Here is a 20,936-nt window from a genome sequence, read left to right as displayed (position 1 = left end):
GAAATGCTCTAAAATTTTTTTTTACACTTACTATATCAACTCTAGTGCCTATTTGGTAGAGAACTCTGGTTCTAAGCTTCACTACTTGAAGCTAAATAAAACGTGCTTTTTTGGGAACTTTTTTGGAGAGGCATTTTATTGCATAAATAATTATAAATTATGTACATTKACAGAATTCAATTACTTTAATAATCACCGATTCATTTTTAAAAATACCATAGATGATCTTCAAAACATTTCCAAAAAAAAGGTCTCCGATAGAGAGTAAGATTTTTCTGTCAAAAATGCTTTTTACTTTCTATTCAACACTCATTGAGAAATCACAAAGCAGTTTTTATAAAAACTGATATCTGATTGTAAGTAATAGCATAGTACAATAAGAGACAATAAGTTTTCAAGTCGAAATTTAGTAACTTTCGAAAATATTATACATGTATATTGTGACAAAAAAGCTCTAGGAAATTGTAATTAAATTGCCCAAGTGAATGACAAGCCTTTGAGTGGTACAAAGTCTTCAAAGATGGTCGAGAGATCGTTGAAGCATGCTTCGTTCTGGATGACCTTCAACTTCTTCAATTGATGAAATTGTTAAAAAAAAGTGAAGTATTCGGTACTTGAAAATCGTCAGGCAAGTATTAGAGAGATGACTAGAGAGCTCGACATCTCTCGCCAGTCCGTACGAATGATTTTGGTGGATACTTTGGGTATGAAATCGTTTTTTACCATCGATCAACCATCGTATTCACCAGATTTGGCTCTGTGTGATTCTTTTCTTGTTGATGAATGAATGAGCTGAAGGCCATCCTAAAAAAAGCTTATGAGAGGTGTCTCGAGGACTGGAAAAATCATTGGCATAACTATATTACATCTGTTGGGGATTACTTTGAAGACGACAAATAAGTAAATATGGATGAATAATTAAATATTTTGCGTTTTATTTACAATTTCCGCGTACTTTTTGTCACAATATAATTTGCAAAAAGAATATTTAGCATATTTTAGGTTTAAATATACGTATGTTTGACATCATAACAAAATATATTGGACACCACTTCATCATATTTTTCCAAAAAAAAAATATTTAGAAAAAATTGCAAGATTTTCATTTGTATAAATTAAGTTAGAATAAGGCATGAAGACCTAAAAAAACTCATCACATCCTCCTAAGTACTCCAAAACTCTCTATATTTTTATATTCCAAGCACATCCATGAATCTATAAATATTTATAGATTTAACTCCAAGCGCTCAAATATTGCTTTAGATATGTTCTGTAATCTCAATAATTCAATATAAATGCATATTATGCACATATTTACTTCCATATTTATATGCAACCGTAACGAATACGCCTAAATCAATGCCAAGCGATTTGCATAAAAATGCATAATCCATATTTCATGGCGGCCCAAAATGGCGCGTCTTTGGCGAACCATATTTTTATGCGATTATTTCAATTAGTTACAAAAAAGATCGTTTTCCCAGCGGAGCTGCGCGATGCGAAATGCGATTCACATGTTCGATTATCGGCGGCTAAGCTGCGAGCTATACTTTTTATCATATGTATATATATCTATACACATGTATATGGGTATGTGTGCGTCCGCATAAATGTTTATAGATCACTTAGCCAGCGAGCGGCAATATGTCGCAATTATGGATACTAAATAAGCTTGCAACCTGCAATTGTGCATCGCTTGCGCAGCACCAACACACCTCCCTCATCCGGCAAACTGCCAGCAACAAACAGCAAGTAACAATTCTTGGCGCCGTGACTCGCGTCGACGCATGAGTGCACAAAATATGGCAGCAGGAGCAAAATATTGGCGATCATGCAGGCGCGATAAGAACCGCAGCGACGACGATGAATGACAGTGGCAGCAGCAGCAGCATGGCAATGGCGTCAGCAACTGCCAAAGGCGGCTCAATGAAGTGCAAGGCACACATACATACATATGAACATATTTCACAAACAACAGCTCAATCGTTTCAGCGCATTGCTTGCAAGCTTCATCGCTGCGGTCGGTCAATCGTTCGTTCGTTGGCTTGTTGTTGCTGGCGGTGCAGTCAAGCATATGCTACCCCCATTGTGTACGTTTGTGTTGGTATCATATGCGCTGTCAATTGCTTAATCGCGGTTTTGATCGGAAAATTGCAACGGCAACAACAAGAATTTACTATAGTACAACAACTACATATAAGTTATCGGTTCAGCGTCTTGTGTCTAACACAATCGGCGCGCCGGTCGGGTCCCTTATGAAAATGCGGGAATGCAAATTGCCAACAATTAAACAGACAACTTAACAACACAATGAGAACAACAACAACACAATTACAGTAATAGTTGTACCCTGTAATTAAAACTGCCATAATGCGCGTTCGTTGCTAACCAGCTACAAAGGTTTTGCGCAATCATTTGTATACCTTCAATGGCTTGTGCTTTTTGCTTACTGGAAGCTTCGAAAATAATTTTTAGTTTTTCTTTTTGGGCTCAAAGGAGCGAAAATACGTATTCTGGGAAAGTTCATCATTTGTTTGAGGTTATACCAGCATTGTGAGCACTCCCATGTCAATTGTTGGGCTTTAATACTGGGAAGCACTTGTAAAACTTTACGAGTTTAAAAAAATCTAGAAGACTGCAAATGTCTAGTGCAGGGCACCAGGGTGCTTTGCCAATTGGCATTACAACAGCCCTCCTCTGTTGCTCATTTGGACAGCATTTGATAGAGAAATAAAATACTGCGTGACGTCATGAAGGAGGATTACAATTATTATTTTACTAACTATTTTTCATTTTTAATGACAAGTCTATGTACTATATGTATATCTACTGCTTATCGCAGTCTACGTTATTTATTAGCCAAGATAAGTTTATGTACATATGTATATATGTTTTATTTGATAAGAGCTTTGAGTATATAACTATAAAAAGTTCGCAATAATTAGAGCATTTATGACATGATTTCTATATGAACTTATTCTTCATTTACCTCAAATTTCTTTGAGAACTCAAAGTTATTACCCGATACCCCAAAAACAAAGTATCTACTTCAAAGAGAGCAATTGAATAACACTATAATGTCTAATTATTTTTATACGAAACAGGCTTTTCTTGGCACTAACAGGAGCTGCTTTTTAGCAAATATTTAGATAGATTTTCATTTCTCTACAAATGTTAGAAACTCCACAGATCGAGATCTTCATGATCTCCTCTCCTTTTATTTGTATGAAACTACATGGATCTAGATCTCCATACTCCTCTTATTTTTATAAGAAAACTTATATTTATTATATTTACTATATATTGTTTTGAACTGCTGAGAATTCATACCTTACGCTACTATATTTTATTAACCATGTGATGACTCGATGATGTAACTTTTTCCTAAAGTAATAATAAGTTTTTGCAAAGTTGACTAAGTGTAAAATTTAACTAAGAAAACTTGAAGTAAAGATTCTAAGACATGTTCGAGATTGAAAATTTTAGCGGTTTGCGGGGTTAAAAATAGTGCGTTTTGACAAAGTTGCAGTCCAGCAGTTTTGTAAACTTTAGATTCTAAAATATACCTATAAATAGCATCTTATAGATTGAAAAAATTGTACAAAAATGTTAAGTGGTTACTTGTGTTTCCTCGAGTAAAAAACTATCTTTTTCCAGCAATTTTACTCTCATATAATATTTTATTATAATTTTTTATTTTTTACTATTAACAAAAATCGAAAAATGCCCCCGCGTTGCCAACCCAACTCCTTACAGGATTGTCTAAAGTGAAAAAATACTTATTTTATTTAAAACCTCAACTTAGACCTTGAACGAACGAAAAAAAAAGCTGAAAATTGGATCTTTGGTAGATCGATTGAGCAGTTTTCGATAAATCTTGCCAAATGACTACAAAAACACAGTTTCGAGAAAAAACGCGTTTTAAGACGGTGTACTTGACCTATCTCCGAAACGGTTACTCGGATCAACTTGAAAATTCAGGACAATATTCTACAGAACTTTTTTTTTTGAGACCCGTAAAGGCATGTAACCCCTTAAGAACGTCTACAGTTTCAGTTTCTATTTCTCAAAATTAGTAAGTTTTGGAATAATACCAGTCGAGTTGTTGAAATTTTTTTTGACCTTCCAACAACTTTATCAACTTCTTTAAAAAAAACGCGAGTTCTTGTTCGGTATTGGCTGGTTTTTTTTTTTTGCTGTAACGCTACATTTTCGACTTTAAAACATATAAGTAAGCAATTTCAGCGAGCATTACTAATATTGTGAAGGGTATACAAATTTTCATTATATATTTATATGTTTATGCCAAGCAGTAAAATTTTTATGATTATTTGCAGTTAAATGTCAGTTGTGAAATGAGCTAACAACTGACATTTAACTGTGACATTAAATTAAGTTGTATTTTAGTAATTATAATTTTTTTTTTAATTTTTATATTTTTGTGTTATTATTTTTTTAATAACATTTTTTGAAATTAATTTTTTATTTTTTAATGTTTTATTTAATTTAATTTTTTTCCTTTTTTATTTTTATTTTTTTATTTTTAACTTTTTTATTTTTATTTTTGTTTTTAATGTCGTCATTACTAACTACTTCAAGTCAGCTTTGACATCATGTGTGATTATAACTAATTGTCATTATGAAATTCTGTTGTACAGACCTTTTGAATTTTTATGGCTTGTGGACGTGGGACATCATAGTCCTGCAAGTAGCTGGCATCCAACATTTTGTTGCAATAATTCGAAAACAATTTTTGAAATTACGCCACACAGTCTGCTGATTTCACCAAGCAAAATTTATTAAAATGACACAGGTGTATGCTTGCAGTTATGAAGTCATATTATTTACACTTTGTTTTCGTGCCACAATTTTTATTCTTTCACTTCTCCAAAACGCAGTTATTTGCAACGCGCACAAAATCGAGCTATTTAAGTATATTTAATCCAGGACAATATAAATAAATGAAACTCGATTTGAAAAAGTTAATGGCTTTAGCACAGATTTTTTTGTCGCCGTTGCTGCCGAAAAAACCCCAGAGCAACAACACTAACGCGTCGCAATCACTTCAAACAATTCATAAATCTTGTTAATTAAAAAATTTTGTTGTTATTATTATTTTGTATTATTTGCGCACTTTTTTGCCTTTGTCACTACACAATTTCACAGCTCATAATCGTAAAGCCCGCTAACAAAAACAGACAGACAGACTTGTTTTTGCGATCGTATATTTCTTTTCTATGTGGAATTCGCACCCGTAAACACTATGGTTTCATATTTTTGTTTTTGTTTTCGTTTTTTTTTTTTTTTTGTTTTTGCAAGCTCAGCTTAAAAATCAAGTTTAGCATGAACGGCAAGTTTTATTAAAAAAATATATATGTTTGCACACACACTGTCATATAATCGCAGCAGTAACAATTCACTACAAAAGACTATAACGATTACTGCGTCGTTCCACAAAAAAAAAATAATAATAATAATAATAAAAACAAAACACCGAAGCAACACTTTATAAGACCCCTATATGCACGGATATCAAATGGATGCCAAAAAAGATAATGGCAAAAATGAAATTTTCGCCAAAAACCGCTGAGCTAATTCGAAATTTCGGATGCTTCGCCGTCAACTGGCGTTGATACTCGTGCGGACGACGGCGCAAATGCGTTTAAACTTAACCAAAACGTACCGAAAAAGTCAACACGAGATATCGTGTAGCTGCGATACTAGCTAACCAGTACGGAAAACGAGCAGGCAAAACGTTTACGTTAAAAGTAACCGCAACAGAGCACCGATGTATTTGCTGCGGCAACGTTTCTCAAACGACTGATTTGGTAAACAAGCGTAGCGACGAGCCGACTCGTTTCACACAGTGCTGATGTGGTGTTGCCACCGCGTTCGTGTTTTCGTAGAAGTGGTGGATTTTTTGAAATGATATGCCGCATTGGCACACGATTGGTAGAGTGTGAAAGTAGCTGATACCAAAACTTTCACGAGTGACTAAATGGTATTGAGGTGAAGTACTGGTTGTACTAACCCATAAATTCGGCTGAAATTCTTTTTGTGAATGATTTATCCCACTGAGTAATGCAATATTTTTACTAAACTTCTAACTGACTGTAGCCGAATCAGAGATTCTTGTGGCTAAACTGATGCAATAGTTCTATAGTTGAATTGTTTAGAGATTTTAAATGACTGCATGAGTACCTAAATTCGGTTTTCATACAATTTTTCAAATGTCATGGTTTTCATAATTGTTAAAAGGAATCTGTCTTATAATTTTCTGATCTGTTTCAACAAGTATGGTGAAAATATAGTACGTATAAATTTCCTTGTAAGAGACATTTAACCTTGAGCAATGGAGCTTCAAATTGTGGCCTCCAATATACTTGTGCAGAGCCATAACTTTCACACTTGAAACGTCTACGATATTATTTTGTAAACGTTTTCCTTAGAAACGCCAAAAGTCTGCAAATCGCAGTCGGAGAAAAATATGAGAAAATCAAAGAAAAATCCTCATATACATACTCGTAAGAATCAAAGCAATATCATAACTTCAAACTGCATACCCGGTTGTTATTGTTGTTATTTTATCAAAGTCATCGAACATGAGGCCGAGAAAACGTGATGCTTTGACGGAATCGCATCAAAGAGAGAGAGATAGAGGTGTTAGATGAGTGGTATTTATAGACCACACAAGACGGTGGTTAGTGTCGTGGCATGTCTGGGCCGATTCTGGCTATTTGGGAGCTTAACCTATAATATCCAAAACCAAGTTGCGCAAGGGTCAGTTCAGTTTCGCAAGGCGCGAGTTCTTCGCCTACAATAGGTGGGTGGTTTGATTCCAAGTACGCCTATTCTATGAAAGCATTCTAGAATAAACTACTTGGAGAGGAGTGATATGTGTTCTTTAGCTGCATTCTTCTAAATCTAGGCGGTCATATCGAATCAGTGTACTTATGCTCGTCCGACCTTGTAACTTATCCAGAACGTTTCGTTTTCTGTTCCCTAGGTTCTGGCGGTAATTGACTTTGTGGCTCTATACGTTGGCAATAATTGCGGTCGTATGCGGAGCGAAAGTGAGTATTCTTCGAATAATGACGATCAAAAAAACTTCGTTGCTGGGGGTTTTAAAAAAAATGAGGTTCACTTTGATTGATATAAAAAATATATTATACTGTGTGTTCCCTCTGTCCCAGGATTAGAATAACCTGATCTTGTAATGCTTCAGTATTATTTTAAAACTGTGTTTACTCAATTGGAGCAGTGCTCAAAAAGAGCAGTTATCTTTACAGTGTCTTGGTATCCATCCAGAAATGACTCTTTAATTTCATAGGTTTGAATAGTAAGATCAGCTCTAAACCATGTTAATAATATCTCTCAATCGTCAAAGTTCAAAATTATTTTTATGCAGCCGCCATAGCTGACGTGTTTTAGCTGGAAATTAGTTATCTTCTAGTTGACGTAACCCTAAGAGAAGGTCGATAGTAAGGCTCTAGTATTATTACACCAGAAGATATTCAACGTCTAACTTGCGAACTTAGAGACATGTCGATCTGATCAAGGAACTAACGTCTGACGGTTGAGATAGGTGTCAAATAGCTTGTTGTTGTTGTTGTAGCGACAGAAGACATTTCTAAAGTAAATTCGAGGCATAGAGCCGAGTTGATAGTCCTTGGCCGGATAAATATCTGGCTCCGTTACTTAGAGTCGACTGTCGTGGGAACGAATGTCTCCAACCTCATTAATCCAAGTGAAGAAAACCATTATTGAGGAAAGGTTTAAGAATTTTGGACGAATTACTTTACCTACTGGGTGCCTTGATAATATGCAGATGTGTAACGGCCGTCTACAATCGACCACATACATGCATACTATGCCACCCGCAGCCGTCGACGAATGTCACGTCACTCACAGGACAGACGTCGTCTCTTGCCACTCTTGTCGTGTGCACAACTCCTGGGCAAGTTTATTGTGATTTCTTTTTATGCGGCAAACTGGTTTTGCATTGTAAACAAAGGCGCTGTACATGGAGGCATTTTTACGAACACGCACACATACTCACATATGTATGTGTGTTTAAATTTGTATACGAAAAGAAAAAAATACCATTTGGTACAATCAAAATGTAGGGGTGGGTTGTAGATCTCCGATTGCGTGGTGTGATCAGGATTTCGAAGGCAAAATGTAAACTTTAATGATCTCAACAAACTGTGGCTGTTGCGTTTGCGTTTGCCAAAAGTCAGCCCAGCACCGGTGTTGCATATTTAATGAGCGTGTTATTCCGAAACTCATGTGAGTATGCGCCCCAAATGCCGGCGGATGTGAGAATCCACAAGCTCCAAATCTTCGATATCGTGTCAAACATTTGTTGGTTTAATTTGTACGCGCATTCTCCATTAAAATGAATTGCACATCTAATTATGTATTTCCTATGGTTGTACCGCATGCAGACATACATACATACATACATAAGCGTGTTTTGTTACTCTCAGTTCATTACAATTTAATTTTATGGCACACCTATTTCCCAGAACTCGTCGAATTTCTAATCAATAAAGCGCGACCGCTGATAGGAATCCGTAGAGATAAGAATTGCTGTGTGTGTTTCTTTTTATTTCTGTAATTTAGCTGATAATTTCAAGAAAATATTTCCAATTGCACTTTATGGTTTTACAATCGATTTCTTCTCTTGTTTTTTGTTTTTTAACATCGGAAGTGAGTTTATATTCATTCATTTGTGATTGTGTAATAATTGACAGCGCATGTCAATCACTCGTATTTTTCAACTCATTGTAGCAAAACAACAATCTAAACGAGTGCAGTCCGTTGAAACAGTGGCTTTTTGTTGACGCATAGATCCGAGATATGTATACCCTGAACAGGTGAACAGGGTATATAAAGTTTGCCACGAAGTTTGCAACACCCCAAAGGAAGCGTCTGAGACCATATAAAGTATACATATATGTATATCAACTATCAGTATGTTGATCTGAATCGATTTAGCCAAGTCCGTCTGTCTGACTGTCCGCCTGTCTGTTTACGAACTAGTCTCTCAGTTTTTAATATATTGTTTTGAAATTTTGCAAACGGCTCTTCTAGAAGCTGCTCATTTGTCGGAACTGCCGATATCGGATCACTATAACATATAGCTTCCATACAAACTCAACGGCCGGAATCAAGTTCTTGTATGGAAAACTTTCACATTTGCCAAGATATATTCACGAAATTTGGTATAGATTATATTCTACAATGTAATCTCCGAAGAAATTGTTCAGATTGGTTAACATACAAAATGAATGATCGGAATAAAATGCTTGCATGAGCAACATTCCCCTGTGGAACCACATATTTTCCAAGTCCATATCATCCGATTTGGGCCGAAAATATTCGGTTATCATTGAGCGGTAGCGATTCCCATTCACAGTAACGTGCCGGTCTTGATCATCTGCTGCCCGACCAACGCTGAAGAACATTTTTCGATTAAAATCCGGATAATTTTCAAGTAGTTGCTTAGCCCCACGCACGAGCATGCGACGATTCTGGTAGTCAAGCGGCTTCAATTCTTGCGTCAATTTCAAATTGTAAGAATGTAGGACAACAATAATAGCCTCGACACTACAGACACTCACTTGTCTCACTGGCACGGGAACATTTTTTACCGTGCCTGTGGTTTCAAATTTTTTCACTAGACGCTCAATTGTTGATCTAATAAGACGAATATGACGACCATAAATTGGACATAGCGCTCTTAAAGTCAACATCACTGCCTCCAAATTTCGGTAGTTAATTTTAAATAATTTCGACTCGTTGTTGGATCGTATATCTTTCCACGTCAAAATGGCAAGCTTTACTGAAGAGAGTGGAAAAAAATATTTCGTTGTTTGCTGTCACTATCGATCTATTTTTGTAGCGGCTCTATTGATAAAACCGTTACATGTAGCTTTACTAAACGTTTGGCTAGCACTTCATGAAGACATACATAGCTTTCTTGTTGCGAGTCCTGTTAGAAAAGGCAAGTAGTTTTCCACGTTAGGTGACACCAATTTTGACGGATGATTGTTAATAGGAATACTAAAGTGACGTAAGCTGATATCTTCCGCTACTGTAAGAGTCGGCAAAAAGAGTGTGTAACCGCTAGTTTTATCTTATGCGGTTATACGATCTTCTTCATATAGCAGTTTGTAGCTTTGTGTGAAAAGTTGATATTCAAAGCATCTTTCAGTTTAACATTAATATAATTTTTAAAGCTGGTACCAAAATAACATGCATATGTACAGGCAGGTTATAAATATAAACAGTGATATCTTAGTCGAGACTTTGTTAGGCTTTTCACTGCCAGTCACGTGTAGTGATACTATAAATTTCTATAAATATGTCAAACGCTACCTTACAAAACATGTGTTTTTCCTACCTCTGCAGACCTAATTTGACACCTCAAATACCAAACACGTTCATTGTGTTAAGAAGTTAATAAATAATTTTCTTTTAAACCTTTCCTCTTAAATTAATGTGGAATAAGTCGAACATTTCCAAATAATTTTCATTTTATAAACCACTTTTTGGCGAAGAGCCAAATTCGACTTACACGATTACCCTCATGTAACTAATAACTGTTTTCACTGTTGTTTGGTCTATTTTTTCTTTGTTAAATCTTTGAGAAAGTACTGGAAAATGGATTTTATGCTGTGGTTAGTCATCACCAAATTTGAAGAGATCAAAATATTATGGACTATATCATCTGACTCAGAAACCTTAAGCATTATTTCGAAATGCATAAAATTTCCTATTTTTTATATGTGAATACCCAGACGATTTTTTAGGAATTGGTATATATTGGTTAGTTGTTGTTATTGTTGTAACAGACATCATCCAACGATAGGTGCAGAAAACGTGCTGTTTCGACGGGATCGGACCATCGAGAGAAGGGTGTCAGATGTGTAGGATTTATTACACGCTGGACATACATTTGATATGGCAGGGCCTATTTTGGACAAGGGGAGTTCAATCTGCTACAGCATGCAGAACGAAGCTGCGCATGGGTCACTTTTGTTTCTGGCGGCAACTCGACCCTACAATGGTTTGTGGTTTGACTAGGTGTTAATGGCTCCTCTTGATGCTCCAATCTAAGACCTATTTTGGTTAGTCTTTAGTTATGCTTAGCCACAATCGTTATTTTGCTGGTCAAAATCGGAAAAGATTATTCGGCAATCAGGGTGAAGTCGTCAAATTCGATAAGTTGCTTTATATATGGTGATGTTAGATTTTTAGATTTGTGTGATTTGGAGGTCTTTACGGTTACGCTGTAAGATACCAAGTAAAGTCTGTGCTGAGTCTCTCGAGAATAAAAACTGGTTCCATGAATAAATAAGTCAATGATAATATACCGGAAAGACAGTTTCGCGTATTTTTGTGAATTTCTACTAACTAGTAAACCTCAGTACAACAAAGCTGGTCTGCCAGAGCCTACAACATCTCTATATAAAATGCGAAGATATAAAACTACCACAGTTCTCTTAAACTGTCAGCATACTATGGCATACACAAACTATAATAACTTCCATATATTCATGCTTATACATATGTATATATCTGTCATTTCTCGTAAGCACATCTCAATATGCCCACTCGAAACGGCAGCAGGCAGCTGTCAATTGGCATTGTGCAAGTAACAAGTACATGTGTACGAGTACATGCCAAGCCATTGTTTTACGCTCCTTTCTTGAGATATTATGATTGGAAAGTTTGGTAGGGAGTGTCTCATACTCATAATTTATTATTGTATAGAACACACCTTCGGCAAGGAGGCACAAACCAACCGGCCGAACTGTTTGCCTAGCGAACCTGACAAGCAAACAACACTTCAGACACAAACAACTTGAGTCAGTTGTGTGTATTGTCTTTCGGTGTGTGTGTAGTTGTGACTGTGACCGTGTGACATCTCCAACTTTGACACGGACGAACTGATTGACTCCGCTATCTACTTTCACAAGTCAAACAACGAAATTTGCTGAAGAGCATAACAAAATTTCCGTTGAAACAGCACTTTGAGGCTATCACGTGACCTACTCGAACGCGAAAGTACTCAAATTTTTATGGAGACTTTGTTCGTTTCGTTTTCATTGATTGGATTTGTTGCCGGAACGTGTGAGTTTGTTCGTGGCGACGATAAACAACAGGTCGTCCAATGTCTGTGGGCTCTCTTTCCTGCAAGCAGGTCCTTTGTTGCATATACGTAATTCGATACTGACCAAACAAGAAGCCAGTGGCTGCCGCAAGTTGCCGTTAATCGTTTGCTACTTGCTACTTACCGTAATAGCTCGGTTATGGTCAATATTGCACACATACAGACACACACCTATTTGTTCAGTAATGTTTGGTGTCGCACCCGAAAAATTCATGCGACTCTGGGTAGTGATTTACCATTTGCGGTCAGGGTCAATAAAGGATGTCATTGACACTAAATATTTTCTTCAGGTATCAAATTCAAGGAGCAATTGAAGCGAAAAAGTTTCAATAAGGTGGATTAAGTAATTTTTTTTTATATGGAATTACCACAACTCTAATGGGTTTCCAATTTTGTCAGAGTTCCTAGTAAATTTGATATTTTAATTCTTCAATCCAAAAGAGAATTAGTCGCCAATTACTAGTTGCTCGACTGTTTCCTGTATTTGTGAAGGAGTTGCTTGGCTTACAATTACTTTTGAAAGCACTAGCCGAACTGATAATGTGAAGAAGGGTTCTGTAACAAATTCGTTCGCATTATTTTCCGAAAAAAAAAAATATTATGATTGAGTATTCTAATACTTAGGGTGTATATGACAGATCTTATTCAATCGTATTTCAGAGCATACATTTTACGGAGGGAAATTTATATTCGTCGTTCGTTTTCTTCTATTTGGTTGTCAAAAAAGTCTTGCGGTATTTTCGCTAGTTGGCGCTGAGAGCGCGTAGTTCTAGTTTTATTCATCGCATTGGGCCATGCTATTCCTTTTTGGAAAGCTCATTTCACGTGTTTGATTGATTGTCGTTTCTTTCAAGTCGTTCGTGAGTTATAGCGTCGCAAACATGGAGCAAAATAAAGAGAAAATACGGCATATTTTACAGTACTACTACGATAAAGGCAAAAATGCATCTCAAGCCGCCAATAAAATTTGTGCAGTTTATGGACCCGATACAGTTTCCATTTCCACCGCACAATGATGGTTTCAACGTTTTCGTTYTGGTGTAGAGKTGRTCGAAGATGCGCCACGCTCCGGAAGGCCTGTCGTCGAAAATTGCGATAAAATCGCTGAATTGGTCGAAAGAGACCGGCACAGTAGCAGCCGTAGCATCGGTTAAGAGCTGGTCATCAAACCGTTATAAAATAAAAATAAAAAAATAAAAATAAAAAATACCACAAGACTTTTTTGACAACCTATTATATCATATTTTCGAATAACACTTGCAAATGTCTACAAAGATTAAGACTGAGTATCTTCATGCTTTCGAAATGAGTAGCACAATGAAAGATTTGGAAGTCTCTTTTTTTAATTTCTTTAAATAAATGTCAATATTGTAACATGGATCGCCGTTTCTGATCGTTTGAGATTTTATTATAATATCTATTGATTTTCCAGATGGGTGAAAGTCCTCAGTCTTACCTTTGAACATTATCATTTCTTAAACCCCAGCGGTGATCCCTTAAGATGTCTAAGACCATTCAGTTCCTCTAAGGAACACCTCAGGTCTTGGAATACAATCAATATAACAAACCACACAAGTATTTTAGGATAGTCTTGGCCAGATCACCTATAGTTTTAGATAAAAGGGAACTAAGCAACATTGTGGAAGTCATCTAAGAGCATCGACATCTAAGATCGGACTTTGAAAAACTGAGAAAAGTAGAATCGAAAAATTGCAGCGCATTCGCAAAGGATGTCGAAGCGCTAGGGGGGGAATAGTATTGGGTGGTTAGGATGAGAAAAAAAATCCTATCTTAGCTCCTCATATATTGTAATGATAGCGGCCGCCTGTTCTTGCAGTTTTACTTTTCAACCAACCAAGTATTATTGTAATAACTCATTATAATTTCACAATCATACTTTATTGTACAGTTATGTAAATGTATATTAAGTTTGCAACCACGTTTCTAACACACAAAAGGTAACGTCAGAGTTTCTATAAAGTATGTATATAAATGACGAGCTGAATCGATTTCCCCATATCCCTCTGTCTACCGGTGTGCGAACAATTTCCTCAGTTTTTGAGATATCGATCTAAAATTTTAGTCAAGAAGCTGGTCATTTTTCTGAATGGCTGATATTGAACCACTACATCCGACATACCATGACAAATAATCGATTAAAATCCAGTTCTTGTATGGATAACTTCTCCATTCGGCGACAAATCTTCACGAACTATGGTACTGATTATTGTTCAAGGCAGCGGTGTAATCTCCACTAGTTTAGATCCAGCTTCTATACCACATAGCTGCCAGACAAACTGGTCTATCTAAGAATCGTTTTTTTCTTTTTCTTCAAAAACATATTGTTTTTTTTTTCCTCTTTACATTATTTTTAATAATTCATTTACATTATACATTTAATRAACTAAAGTTTTTATAAAGTGGTAACCTTGGCATCAGGAGACAACTCCACAATTAAAAAAAAAAAATTTACATTTATACTGCAAAGTTTCATGAATTTCGTAAAGAAATTATAGGTGGACACCTTTTTGATAAATCAGTTTATTATTTTGATGGTCGCGAAGTTTAAATGCAAAATTTTTAAAATAACGTAATTTCAAAAGTTTCTCAATTCTGCTCATTATAAAATTCAAACTATTAAAAAATTGAATTCATAAAAATAAAATTTAAAAAATACATATATTTTATTATTGATATAATATTTGAATCAGGTGGCAACAGCAACAGCATTTTTTCAAAAATTATTTAGCCCTAAAAAAATATGGGTGGCAACTCTTTTCAGACATGACTACTATTTCTATGCTCATGGAAGTATAAAAGCAAATTTTTTAGCATAATATAAATAAAATAGTTTCTCGAACATAAGAGTTACAAAAAAAAATATATTATTTCAATATTGATGTAATATTTGAATCAGGTGGCAACTCCAATATAATTTTTTTCAAAAATGTTTAGCTCGGTGTTCCATCTGTAAAATTTTATGAACTTCATAAAAAAGAATTATAGGTGGCAACCCTTTTCGGAAATTATTTCGATGTTCATAGAAGTTTAAATACAAAATAAATATATATAATATAAATAAAAAGCTTCTCTAATCTATACATACATACATTTTCAAATCTTAAAATATTTTTAAAAAATGCAACCCTGTGTAGCAATCAACTTATTTATTGCTCATTTCTAAAATCATATAATCACAACATTTTATACAACCAACACCAAGTAAAAAAATTTCTCAAAAACTGAGTTCATTGAAAATTTTAGTCACCAATTTCATTCAGTATTTGAATTATCTGGATTGTCATGGGTGCTCATACATCGTGCTGCCCACACAATTTGCCCTTGAATATTAAATAGTTCCAGTAAGCTTTGCGCTGAGTTAATAAATTCGTCAACTTTTTGAAAATTTTACTTTTTTTATTCTGGTTACTCAACTTTCGGGTGACTTATTAAACAAAAAGAGGAAAGCAAAAATTAATTACGTCCAATGGATAAGACTCTCTTTTAATATAGTCTTATGTATAGGCTTATATTATAGGATTGAGTAAGGGAATCATTTAGTCTAACTCGCTGACGAAAGTCGCGGTTCAATATCAATAATTCCCCAACAAGCACGCTGAAGAGTGGAGGAAGTGCAGGGTTTTTTATTTACTTTTTGCTCATACATTTTTTGTTCTTTCTTAATTAAAAAAATATGACTTCTTATAAAAAAATATATGTATATGTATACATTATAGATGCATACCATAGCTACTTGCGGTCGGTTAAGGCGAGCAAATGCAAATTTTTTACATAAACAATGAATTACTCATTGGCGGTCACCTGTTTTGTGTAAACAGAATTTGCAAAACAACAACTCCAAAGTACACACAAAAGCATATTTACTTGTATGGAGTTAATTTTTATGCCTAGAGTCCATATCGCCCATACATATCTGTTTATAAGTGATGATAGCAGTCGAGTGATGATATGAGTCGAGTCGTTTCGACTGCGTGTGGGTGGAATATGTACTTCACCTTCTTTTTTCACTGTGAGTACCCACAGATGTTGCTAGTTAACACCGCTATGGAAATGGGCACGCGCGAACAGACTTGTAAACATTTTCCGATCTCGATCGGAGTCATGTTAATTGAGTTGTTAATATGCACTGCGAATGCTGAACCGTATGCCCTTAAAGTGTTCCATGTTCAAAAGAAAAATAAAACACATTTGCTCGAAATAATTACGTTGTATTATAGATCTATTATATAAACATCGCCCGCACAATGATTCCATACACATATTAATTTATGTTAAAACCTCCCCCGTTGCAGGGCTCAAATATATGAATGCATCGCCCCTCAAGTCAACTGTCGACTGTAGGCGGATGTGACAGTTGACTTCAGCAATGCTAATTGCTTTATTGATTTGCAGCTGTTCGTGCGTATATGTTTTGGGGGAGGCAAAACGACAGTGAGTCAGTCGAAATTGTCAGCAAACGGGAATTCCCAAATCGGTGGCTATCCTATGCAGGTCATTAGAAGATGCACTTAAAAAATTTTAGAAATGGTGTAGTTCAAAGGTATTAAGAAATCGTCTGTCGCCCGGATTGAGAGACCCTTATTTCCTAAAGTATTAATATTGAATATCGGATATTATTTGATATTAATGTTGTTGATAATGCAATTTTTTTTTCATATAAAAAATTTAATATTTTAATAGAATTTTGTATTGTTTCAAACAAGAAATTCTGAAATTTTTGAAAAAAAAAATAGTATAAACGTCGCCATTGCAGCGCTCACTTTGGCAAGTAACTCCTTACAGGATCATCAAAAGTGAAAAAATACGAGTTTTGGTTAAAACTTTTAACTTAGAACTTGGAGGAAACAAAAAAACTTTAAATTGGAATTTTGGCAGACATTGTTAATATTAAAATATTCAAGAAAAACGCGTTTAAAGACGGCTTGACAACTTTAAAATTTAGGACAATTATCTAGAGGCTAGAGGTTGAAACATTTAATAAGATAATAAAAAGTTTGATTTTTTGAAACATGTAAACCTATGTAACCCCTTAATCAATTCGGCTATTGATCAATAGCAGTACGCACAATTTTTATTGCTGTTGACGACACTGCACGAGTCAAAATTTTTTAAGACCTTCTAAACTTCTGTGGGGTGTTCGCAGCTATCTAACCAACAATATTGCTATTTTATGGAATCAGTGACCTCTTTGTTTAAAATTCAATTTTTGGTTGCCTTTGTTTGGAATCAATGACCTCTTTGTATACCTTTAGCTAAGTCAACAACCTTCGTTTACTTCGTTTATTTATGAGGTCAATGAATCCTTTGTTTATATTTTATGGAGTTGCCTTTGTTTAGCGTTATAAATCCGATCGGAAATTGCGCCATTGTCTTGGGCAATAATACATGCCAAATTTTGAGAAGATATCTCGGAAATAACCAAAAGTTTTCCACACTAAGACTTGATTCCAATTTCTGAATTGCTATATGTTATAGTGGTCTGATCTGAAGAATTTCTTTGGAATTGTACCGTTGAATTGTACAATAATTCATGAAAAAGTAGAACAGCTTCTTGAGGAGAAAAGAGCTTTCAGATTGATACCTCCAAAACTGAGAAACCATAGCTAAATCATATCAGCTTGTTATTATGGTAATTTATATACATACATACATATGTATAAAGTTTTAATGGGATTTCCGACGTTACCTTCTGGGTGTAAAAAGCTTCGTGGCAACTTAATATACCCTGTTCAAGGTACAATTCATAAAAACGCTTGGAAAATTCAAATAAGTTGTAAAAAATCAGATAACCTAAAATTATAATTCTCAGTGTAATGGCTTGGATAGTTCTAACCACATCTGTTGTCACTGTAATCTATAAATATATAATATATATGCACTACTGGCTGCCCGCCTGGTATCTTAGGGATGATAAACTTAAGGGCATCCTTAAGGTCAGACAATCAACCACCACATTTTCAAATGCTCTCATATTTATCTTCAGAATTGTTACACCAAATTAAATTATTGCATTTCTGCAACTGTTGCGCAGCGCCACCAATAGTATCACATGATTCAGGGCATAAGTGTGACATTAAATTCAATAACTATAAGGCTAGAAGATGTGTTGAATAAGTCGTTCCGTATTTTATCAGCGCCTCAAATGGATGCAACTACTAGATCATTTTTAGCGCTGCATTCTAAGTATAGGACAGGGCAGCGGCTTGGGTGGATAGTGCGCACATTTGCCATTGTTTGCGGTGATTGTCACAGTCGTAAATTTAATAGTTAGTTATTACCACTTGGAGTTATCACTGAGTTTCTTGTAGGCTCGCTTAAGAAGCAGTAATAGACCACACCCGCAGAAGGCATTTGCTCTCGTTAGTGACACATCAAATGCGTCTCAGTTTGCAACGGCATCAGCAACAAGCCGTAGTCAACCAAATATAATCATAAAACTTTGTTCTTGCTTTTGTTCTTGTAATCACTTATCGTTTGCATTCGTTAAATACAATTATTCAACGAACTCTTTGCAGCTGGAAGGAAAGTAATGTGCCATACATCCTCCACAACGCGCATGCTTTCTGCATGCATCCAGTGAAATATTACTGTGAAAATAATAAAGGCAAAGCGATTTTGACTCCGCGCACGTTTTTCACATTTAAAAAATGCAATATTTATATGCCATGATTGCTGTTGTTGCGTTGGAAGGGTGTTTGCCAAATATGATTAGTGCTTTGAAATGCCTTATGTGCTTATTGTTTGCTTCTTTACAAATACACACATGCATACAAATGGAAATTGTGTAGGAAAATGGGGTCGATAGGAAAGAATTACGGTTTTTACAAAAACAAAAAATGATCAGCGAATGACACATTCACAGCACGATTGGTCCCAGCAATCGAAGAGTTGCTGAATCGTTTTGTGACCGTCGACAAAACATGGATACACTGTTAAAAGCCAGAGACCAAAAAACAGCGGAGACATTGATCTTCCTCTGATAGATCCACTGTTACAAGCCTTCTATGAACATTTGTGTTGTTTTTGTTGTAGGGGCAGAATTCTGCCGAGTTGACAGTCCTTGACTGGATACAACTCTTGGCTCCGTTCCGCTTATACTCGACTATCGTGGGAACGATGAACCTTTGCTTCATTATAGTTGCTCAACATTGATTTTATTGCCATGCATTATTATCCAATATTTTTATAAAACAGGGCAATCGGCCTTTCGTATTTAATTGTATACAATTTTTCTGCCAATAAATAATTTTTGTTTCCGTGATACGCTCAAAACCGTCCAAAGTTTTCTATGAAAGTTCAAAGTTCAAAGTTCTAATTAACTTCTTCAAACCGTCCCTAAAGCTCAGAAATAACACCTCGTCTGACAAGTTATTTCGCCTCAGAATTAACGAATACATGACTGGGACTTATACTTATCAGAACAAATACTTAATTGGGTAGCTCGATTGAGCAATCGGTCCATCCTTCCTTTGCTGTCTACCGCACGTTCTAAGGGCACCATGCAACGGTCGGATCTACTAAAGTTTACACCGATAATAATTCAAAGCATTATATTTCACTAATAACTTGGATGATCTTACATCTGCCAAACCCCAGTCTAAAGCCTTATACCTTCTTTATTGGATTGGAGCCAGTTACTAGAGGCTAACACCAGTATGCAATGATCTTAAGGAGAGATAATAAGCTTAGTTCACTGAGAGAGTAAACCAATATTAACTCAATTTGTGAGTAAATGTCAATTACCCTATCGGGTCTTCGCTCGTAGCACCCACTCACAAGTGCATATAGACCTAATGTTGTTAAACATACATACTTGTATGCACTTACCACACCATTGCCGCATTCAATTTGGCCTGTATGTAGGGAAAATCGCCTGAGGATTTGTATGAAATTCAATTCCGACCAAATTTTCGCGCATGAAATTCATCTGCCCTCAAGCGGAACATTTACACTGGCACCTCCGCTTTTGTATAACGCGCAATTGAGATATGAAGAGCGCTAGCAGCGAACTTCAGTCACTAGCAGGCAGCTTCCTTGCAGCAGCAGCTGCGCGCCTTGCACGAAGTTCGGTGTGGAGTTCAACACCCACTAACGTCATAAATTTTCGCGCTTCTTTTGTTGCTTTCACTCCTAAGAGCGCTTTAGCACTTCATACATTGCCAGCAACACATGCGTTCGAGTGCCCACATGATGTTCGACAGGATTGCTGTTTGCACTCACATTGCGGTTTCTGGTGGCATTGCAGCTGCAGTTACCATTCCATATGCGCCATTGTTGCTTTTATTGCCGGCTTTTTGAATATTTCGATTTATTTGCTGGCGAGTATACAAATATCTCAATTACATTCCCAACGATGTGCATTCCATATTGCCAGCCAGTTCACACATTGTCTGTGCGCCATGGCGTCTTGGCTTTGAGTTTTCAGTGGCGCTGAGATGATGGCTGATGCGAGCGGTTAAAGTGTGAGCGCCACAATTACATAGTGTTTTATGGTAAATCCTATTGTTATACCCGACGGGCGCTCGAAGACTTACAGGAAACAGTGCTTGAAAATATATTACACACATATTAGCAAAGGATCCGCTTTGCGTTCAGATTAAATGGACCAATCTTAATCAAAATAGGACCTTTTTCACAACTTAAATATTCAAATACTTGAAATTAAAGTGTGCTTTTATTTTTCTCTGCCTTAAATATTCCACAACCGTTGTCATTTCATCTAATCTAAACATTC

General features: G+C 35.9%; 1 protein-coding gene across 2 annotated transcripts in view; it reads right to left on the bottom strand.

Annotated features, from left to right (window-relative positions):
• Positions 1–20,936, bottom strand: part of LOC108976799 (breast cancer anti-estrogen resistance protein 1) — a 107,610-nt gene that overhangs the window by 53,045 nt on the left and 33,629 nt on the right. Inside the window, exon 1 of one of the 2 annotated variants that reach the window (XM_018946150.1) lies at positions 4,661–5,773. The exons of the other annotated variant lie outside the window; for it this stretch is intronic. Within the exon in view, the coding sequence (XP_018801695.1) occupies positions 4,661–4,726 (66 nt within the window). The 5' untranslated portion in view covers positions 4,727–5,773. Of the gene's footprint in view, positions 1–4,660; positions 5,774–20,936 lie in introns of those variants that run through there. 2 annotated transcript variants of the gene reach the window in all.

Source organism: Bactrocera latifrons, unplaced genomic scaffold (genome assembly GCF_001853355.1).
Source record: "Bactrocera latifrons isolate USDA-ARS-PBARC rearing strain unplaced genomic scaffold, ASM185335v1 scaffold_8, whole genome shotgun sequence".
Taxonomy (NCBI): domain Eukaryota; kingdom Metazoa; phylum Arthropoda; class Insecta; order Diptera; family Tephritidae; genus Bactrocera; species Bactrocera latifrons.
Note: the sequence above shows the minus strand (reverse complement) of the source record. Positions and strands in the feature narration are given on the sequence as shown.